General features: G+C 33.0%; 1 protein-coding gene across 5 annotated transcripts; it reads right to left on the minus strand.

Annotated features, from left to right (window-relative positions):
* Positions 1-8,268, minus strand: LOC115451502 (tumor protein p63-regulated gene 1-like protein). 5 transcript variants are annotated; one of them, XM_030179846.2, is made up of 6 exons: positions 7,980-8,268; positions 6,308-6,524; positions 5,842-6,018; positions 5,252-5,389; positions 3,988-4,121; positions 1-3,684 (listed from the first exon to the last, which is right to left on the minus strand). In XM_030179846.2, the coding sequence occupies exons 1-6, from the start codon at positions 8,140-8,142 to the stop codon at positions 3,482-3,484; spliced, it is 1,032 nt and encodes a 343-aa protein (XP_030035706.2). In that variant the 5' UTR covers positions 8,143-8,268; the 3' UTR covers positions 1-3,481. The 5 variants fall into 5 exon arrangements, with proteins under 5 accessions (XP_030035706.2, XP_030035703.2, XP_030035704.2 ...); XM_030179843.2 differs by having other exon boundaries at positions 6,308-6,539; positions 7,941-8,268; XM_030179844.2 differs by having other exon boundaries at positions 7,941-8,265.

An 8,268-nucleotide genomic window follows, 5' to 3' on the forward strand; every position in this document is an offset into this window, starting at 1 on the left:
TTTAGTTTAAATGTTTCAGCAAATAGGTTAAAACTGATTCTTTTAAATATATTTGTACCTATTTTGTAATTAAGGCCAGAGGCTTCTATTCCGTCTTCAGGGGTATATCCGTTCTTTTGCAACCACGGTCGGTCTAATCAGACTGCATTGGTGGCCGTATAGGTAAATTGTTTTTTTTTACTCTATTACTTTTACAACTATTGAACCTGTCCCTCAAATAGAACGCCTGTAATTGCAAAGACGAATTCGCCCCTAGAGACGAAATAGGGGCCCCTGACCTAAGCTAATTTTTATGACAAATTAATGGTAACTTTACGTCCCTAATCATGCAAAAGCTACGCGCTTTACCCTTAAAACTCTCATTACATAACATCAACCCTACCTACATTACCATTAACCTCTTACACACGACCCTAAGAATACTCGGAAGGTTGTGCAACAATGACCACCCACAAAATCTATACATATAAAAATGAATCCCTATTTCCCTTGGTCACGCCATCACACGTGAACGGCTGGACTGTTGGCTGTTTGTATACGGGACAACGTCTGTCGCGTCAGCTAGTAACCAATTTTTTCAACGATATCAGTATCAATTTTTTTTATTTTTATTTTTTTCAATTTAAGGTAAACCAAATTGTAAATTAGAAGTTAGTAAATAAATAAATAAATATCCTTTCCAATAATTAATAAACCAATTAAAATAGGTCTTATAAGCATATCTGAAATACTTCATTCTGATTGGTCCATTTTCGTGATCCATCGAGAAAAGCGATTCGAATCGTTTATTGAAAATGGCGGAAAATAAAGCGTCGCCTTGGCTATCCGATTATTTGTTGTATCTGGTTATACAATAAATAATCGGATAGAAAGAACGCTATGCAATGCAAGGAAATATTTTGTTTATAAACAATAGAAATTGTTCCGTGTTTATTGTGATAAAATAATTTTCGTATCAACTGGGAAATAGATAGCCACCGAAAAAAATGTTCTGAATTTTAATGTGGAATAGTTTATTTTTTGTGTCTCCTGGATAATAACAAATCATATTCACTGAGTAATTTTATTCAATTCGATTATTTTTTTATAGTTTTTAAGGGTTTAAACATTTTGCACAACGTGTTCCAATTATAGCAAGTCTTTAAAAAAATCTAATGTCATAAGTATATAACTTTTACAAACAATGCAGGCACATTCGAGAAAATTCTTTTTACTGTAGCTTTTTCTACACAAATCGAGTAGACTATGTAAACGACCATGTTTTTCTAATTTCTGTTGGCAATGAAATAGTTGTTATCACATATTTCATGTTGTGACGATGACGTTTATAGCAAAGCGCGGATATATTCGGCTGACGAACAAATTACAGAGAATAATTTACATAATTATAATAACAAATTAAAATTTGCACTATTCGTAATTCTCGAGCACGCCGTTGATTTAAATATCAAAATTTTGGCTAAGAATTTATTAGTCATACATTATCAAATACGTAAACACGCGCCAAAACCTAAATAAGCGTGTTCAAGTACGATAGCTAGGAATACACGGAATCAATAATCAAGACTAAAACCACCCATTATGTAATTTATAAATTATATTCAATTTCCCAACAGGCCATATATGCCCGTAATATCGTGTTCAGATACGACTCTGACGCAGCTAGGAATACACGCAATCTATAATCAAAACTACAACCGGCCATTAAAATATGACTTATGTAATTTATAAATTATATTTAATTTCCCAACAGGCAATTTTATCACGTTAACAACACAAACAAAAAACAGTTTAAATTTAACAACGATAGTTATGCATCCCGGATTAATGCGATAATTTATCTGAATCCGTTACGTCCATAATCCGAGTGTTTACGTGCAGTTATCACCGTTTCCTTTAAATACAATTTTATATTTTTACATTTCCATCCCTCGTATCGTCGAAATAATCAAATATTTCGTTGGAAAATGGGTCTTAAAGACGTCTAGCTACTTTAAAAATTTGCATAACAGCTACGTATTAGTTATGAGGATAATAATTTATGAGTATATAAATACGTATTTGCAATGCGTGTACGAGCAGAGACCAATTTCTAAGACGTACAAGCCAAGAGAGTCGAAATTGAATATTTCTCAAAATAAATGTACGTAACGAAATAGTTTTTACGCAATATTATTGCGTTTTTTGTCTACAGTCATTGTATATATTTGATACAACAAACAAACAAAAAAGACAAACGAGACAGATAATTTCGTAACAATTTTTCATAAAAACTATTTCGTTACGTAAATTTATTTAGAAACACTCATCTATCAAAATACACGTCACACGCTTTTGGTTTTGTTACAAAAAAACTAGCTCATACGCACCCCAAAATTACCCAATTAATAACCGATATAAATCAATATTTTGTAATACATTGTCTGAGGCTAAAATATGAAACACTAGAGATACAAATATCAGTGGCAAAGGGTCCATATATAACCGATTCCTGCCGGCTTCTTTTTAAGTAGAATTTCTGTAGAATCTAATTATCATTAAAACGATTTGCAAACCGTATTTAATGCATATTAGTACCTACATGTTGTGTCGTGTTCCCTTTCGGGAAAATGCCACCCTTTGCCAGTGACAAATGCTATAATTAACATTCAATAAGAACATGTTTATTACTAATATACATAACAGATAACTATGTATATAATATATATTTTTTTTTCAGAGCTAGCGTATTATTACATTATAATAATTACAAATATTATGCGTGTGCATATCTTACATTGACTTTATATAACTTTAAAACAACAATTTACGAATACATATATTATATCACACATAAAATTTTTAAAATCAATATATCAATGGAGCACAACAAAAAATCACAACGTAATTTTAATAATTCGAATAAAATTAATTTAATTAAGCAAAATTTTATCGACAGTTAGGTCAACAATTCGAACATGTAAGGATTTTAATGTCAAACATCGATAAATTTGAGACATTTATTGTGATCGAGATCGTAAAATGAAATATGGAGTACCACAGAAGCTATTTTAAACACAGCATTAACATCGAATATATCTTTATTAATAACTCGTAATTGTAATGCTATTAAACACAGGCAGCTTTACTCACAAATTGTATCACTTCTTTTGAGGCAAGAGATTAGCACATATAATACCGAAAAATATCGATGTATTGATACATGGTACTCAAATACACAGATCAGCCACATCGCTACTTTAAACTTAACATCCTAATACTGAAATAATTACAATCACATATCGATAATTATTAGATAATTTGAATGTATCGATAAAATTTCATAGACCACATTGAACATTCCCAGCTCGATTCAGGGCGATGCGTGTGCTAATCGATACAATAGATATATATCGATAGCGAATACCACATTTTACAGTTCCGCATATCGATTTAAAGCATGCCGTGTAGCCACATAATCCATATACAATTTTTTCTTTAATTAGAAACTAAACTTTCCTCTGACCTTGAAGAATCCCATACTGGTCTTGTTGTGAAGTAGAGATGTGAGACCCACGTAGCTCTGGATAACGATTGGTGAGTGATGGATACAACATGCTGATGATGGCATGCATTCTATCGCCCTCTGGAGCTTCTGCGCGAAGGTTTCCATATCGTAAGTGACTTTTTCTTCTAGTCCTCCTTCTGTAATTAGGAGTGAAGAAAGAAGAAAAATACTTGAGTCTTGCTATTAAAAAGCGCAAAAGGCTTTCAGTTTATTTGTTAAAACTTCGACAAGTGTTATTAAATAAGTATAATATAAATTTTAAATGGAGAGAAAGCGTAACAAAAATATTAGTCAGGACACTTGGTGAGCCCCTGGCTCCCCCTTCTTTTCATCGAAGCGAGAGGGGGCGTGGGAATTTCTATTTCAGGCAATACGGTTGCGTGGCATAAATACTTAGGGTACTCCTGGACCGTAGACCGCTTCTCGCTTGATATACCAACCTTTATGCCAAAATATAGGATGCGATGCGAATGTAAGAAACGGTACGTCCTGACTGAACGGGTTCCACACAGTCTTCAACGGCACCGGCTCACCCTTGTTCCACATCAAGCGAACGCCGCGGAGGTTGCGTTCCCTGTAAAAAAAAAGAGATGATGCATTGACTTTACACTGGTATTTTGGACTCGAATCCCAGCTTGAACAACATTAATCGATTTTTCTAACACGCATTGCTGAGGGCTTGAAAGCCGGTCGTTAATTGTAAACCAGAATATTTTATGCAAAATGTTATAAAGGGTGTTACGAATTTGTGATGACCCCATGTTGGAGAACGATAAGTAAATGAAACATCCTATACTACTTAACATCAGATTATATAACATGCCAAAAGAATCAACAAAATAATCAATTTTCTAAAATGTGCCAATGTGAAGCTATTTATTTAAGTACATACTAAAACTTACCGTATTAGTTTCACAAAATTAATTGTGTTAGTGTTATTATAAAGAATATGCTCATTATTATTTTGAATGATTTTTACAATAAAAATGATTGCATTTTTAATAATTTTAGGAAAACATTTGTGGAGTACTCACATACATCCGCGCAGAATCTGAACTAATTATTGATGTCTCGGTGTTAATGTCTACAAATTTGCATTATAACAATAATGCTCTGGACTAAAGAAAATAGCATGACATAAGTCTACCAGAGACACTGATGTAAGTGAATAAACCACAAGTGAGTCAATTAACTTCAATATCTAACCAAACAATGCCACCACATGTTAGTTAGCACAGTGATTAATAACAAACAATCCAAACAATACCTAACACAACAATGTAAATTGTATTATTCGTCATTTTACAAAATGCCTTGTCTGTAAGACATTTGTATATCTCTATGATTTATTTTTCAACTACACTCTACTTGCCAGCACTTTAAAGTTATTGTTGGAGGAGAAAATGAAAAGACCATAATCTGGTTATAAACATAATAAAAAAAGATAGTTGATTATTATTCAAAGGTAGTAAAGTATTGCCAGAATGGTTGCGCGAGTCGACCAAACGACAACTTGCTCCAACAGTTGCGGTCTCACACACTCTCAGCATAATATGTAAACCTAGAAAATTCGTAAAATGACAAATTATACATTCGCACGTCATGAATATTCAAAGCCTATACACAAACAATAACGTCTAATATAAAAAGCTAGCGACGTAAGCATGAGAGCACGGTGCGGCGGCTACGGCAACTCAATTGTACCTAGGTTCAAAATACTTGGGATCGAACAGTCTGTCCGCGACATCGGGTTGCCCCTCCGCGCTGGGCCGCCGACACAGCCGGTCTATCACGCAGTCCTTTACAACCGTCGTCACGCCGGTCGCAATGCCGTTTATGCGGCTGCGAACCGTTAGTGCAGTTCAGCATATTAGTATGATAATGTCTATTTCATTAATTTGTCATCATATTTTAATGTATGTACACTGACATAAATTTCTGTATAATATAATTTATATCTTCTATCTACCCATCTACATTGTTCAATGTTACAAATATGTACAAAACACAATATTCAAAAATGATTGAAAATGTATAATATTTTGTACTTTACAAATAACATTGTTGTAACATGTAAATAAAAAAGAAACCTTAACAATGAAATACACAACCGTAACCCACAGAAAAACAAGTCTTTTGTCATGGATACAAAGAAGAATAAGGGAATTTGTGTCTCAAAGTATGATTTAATTTCTTAGTACATACATATTAAAGTTAGTGAATACATTTAACCCCTACTAAAATCCACAACCCTAAATCCTCCACCTATAAAGTTTAATAAAAATAATACTCACGGTACTAGAGAAGATTGCGGGTACACTAATTCCCCAATTACGATGGTATCCAGGTCATCTAGATAGGTCTTCTTAAAGTCTAACTGCTTCATGGCTATAAAATCATACTTAATTGTCATGACTAGCCTTGAAGTGAGCAAAACAATTCTCTCTTTCTCATTGTCCCATAATGTTATTCTGAAAAAACAAATATTCATATCACAATTAATACTTTATATTGGTTATAAACATTATTCATCATACAATACACTATTTATTGTGCTAACCAGTTACAACGATTCAATCATTCAGGAAACGTAAAAAAATACCCTGATGGCCTTTTCTATAAAAATAACTTTTGAACTGTACTTAATTCAATACTAATCATATTTCTAAACACATTGTTCAATATGCATTAAAATGAGTGATGCAATCATTATTAACATATATAATGGAGTAATAAAGTAACAGCAATTTATTTACATACTCAGTCAACAGCCATGATCCCAAATATTCTCCGTCTTCCGGAAACAATAAAGCGGTAATACACTCCTGTATGGCCGTCTCGACCACGCCTTTTCGGAAAGTGAAGAAATCTTTAATATTCTCCTTATTGAATGGTACATCATATCTTGGATAAACGGTTTTTACGGACTCAGTCGGTGTCGCCGCTGTTGCGTTCATCTGTTCTTCATTCCTCGCATCTGGAAAACAAAATGCTGCTCATGTTAATGTAACATCTGTACAGGTTTAACAGCATCTTATGTGACGCCTATAAAAAAATTTTGTTTTAAGATGGCATTTATGGTTGAACTATGAAAACTGGGGAAAACATCAGTTTTATAATCTTTGTTTTTTTATACTTGAATTGTGATCAAGGGTAAATAAATGTTTTATCTTTACGGGCAATAAATGTTTTACAAATTACAAGTCTTAAACTTATGAAGTATAAAGATTTTCTTATATCTGACATTGATAATGTTATGTAGATAAAACCTTTATACAACGAATTTGTGTGATAAATATGGAAATACGAGGGTTCTCAAAGACATAATGTCCTATTGTCTCAGCTAAGTTACTTCCTATGTTATAAGAGTGGACACTATATTTATTTACCAGCTTTAAAATCACTTTACACAACCTAAGATTCATCTTAAGACCTCAGAATTACATTTATAATAAATAGTGGCATTTTGCTGATGGTAGGATATATTTTCTATCCGTCTGTATAGCAACTACCATACACAAAGTGATAAAACCCATAGCGGACCACATCAGTGTGTCACATTCCGGGATGGACCCATGTATATCCAGTTCCAACGGGCCTCCATAATTATGTCAACTGCAAAGAGGTAATATGTCTTTGTATATAATGTCCTATGATAATAGGGTTAAACAAGGTGCGAGCTTATTACTATATTGAGCATAAATCCTAGACTCCAGACTGATACTGAGAAGAAAAACCTAATACTTTGCCCAACCCAGAAATTAATTATAATATTACCTTTTTTTTATGGTAAGTAGAGTTAAATCTGAAAGGGTATTTTAATATAAAAGTGTTGTGAAATAATTTTAGTCAATGCAGCATTCAAATATTTTGTTCCCATTATCCAACATAATTTGTCTCTTATTTAAAGTCATGTGCATTTTACATTACAAATGTTTCCTGCATAATATTCACATTGTATTTTTATTAATTGATTAATTATTGAGAGAATAATTAACAAACTATTGAAGGAAAATGATTTCCAAATGCCTAAGGCTGACAACATTAAAATAATAAATAAGATGTGAAGAAAAAATTTAGATGACATTGAATGGTTAGTCCAGTAAAGAAACTAAATGAACAGGTTGCACAACGACCGCGAATTAAATACTTATGTAAATATCAAGCATAAAAAAATGTGTCCTTGCATCATTAGATAATTAAATTTAGTAAAAGAAATTCATACATAAATAAATAAACTTTGTCGTCAAAAACTAGAACAAAAACTAAAACTGTCGAATACATGTACAAAATTAACAGTACTAAGTATAGAAAACAAAATATTTCTTGCATTTTCCTGTTACATATCACAACACAATTTCCTGTGTAACACATGCGGTTTTAGCCCACTCACCTGCAAAAGACGAAGTAGAAGAAGTAAGAGAATCAGCACCTGACAACACAGAAGGATTTACATTCGACGGAGGCTTCCTTCTGGCCGGATTCTCCGAGACGTTGCCTTGTTGATTTTCCACACTCTCGCTAGGGACATGGTCCGCGGAAAGCTGCAAAGTGCCGCCTCGGAACTCTAAATCGTCATCAAGTAAATCACTCATTTTTCCGAAACTGAATTCTCTTTGTGTATTTTTTAAAAATTTAATATCACACGCTCCGTGTAAATATAATCGACCGATGCTGATTGATGATAAGCTACTGTCCAGAGACCAATAAACTAGACTACT

Source organism: Manduca sexta, chromosome 17, assembly GCF_014839805.1.
Source record: "Manduca sexta isolate Smith_Timp_Sample1 chromosome 17, JHU_Msex_v1.0, whole genome shotgun sequence".
Lineage (NCBI taxonomy): Eukaryota > Metazoa > Arthropoda > Insecta > Lepidoptera > Sphingidae > Manduca > Manduca sexta.

What these genes read in the sequence shown, in the direction of transcription:
- LOC115451502 (XM_030179843.2), bottom strand. Translation starts at nt 8,142, where the DNA reads ATGAGTGATTTACTTGATGACGATTTAGAGTTCCGAGGCGGCACTTTG. An exon ending in CCGCAATCTTCTCTAGTACC is followed by an intron (nt 5,390 to 5,841) that starts GTGAGTATTATT and finishes AACGGTTCGCAG; the next exon opens with CCGCATAAACGGCATTGCGA. An exon ending in TCCTATATTTTGGCATAAAG is followed by an intron (nt 3,685 to 3,987) that starts GTTGGTATATCA and finishes TCCTAATTACAG; the next exon opens with AAGGAGGACTAGAAGAAAAA.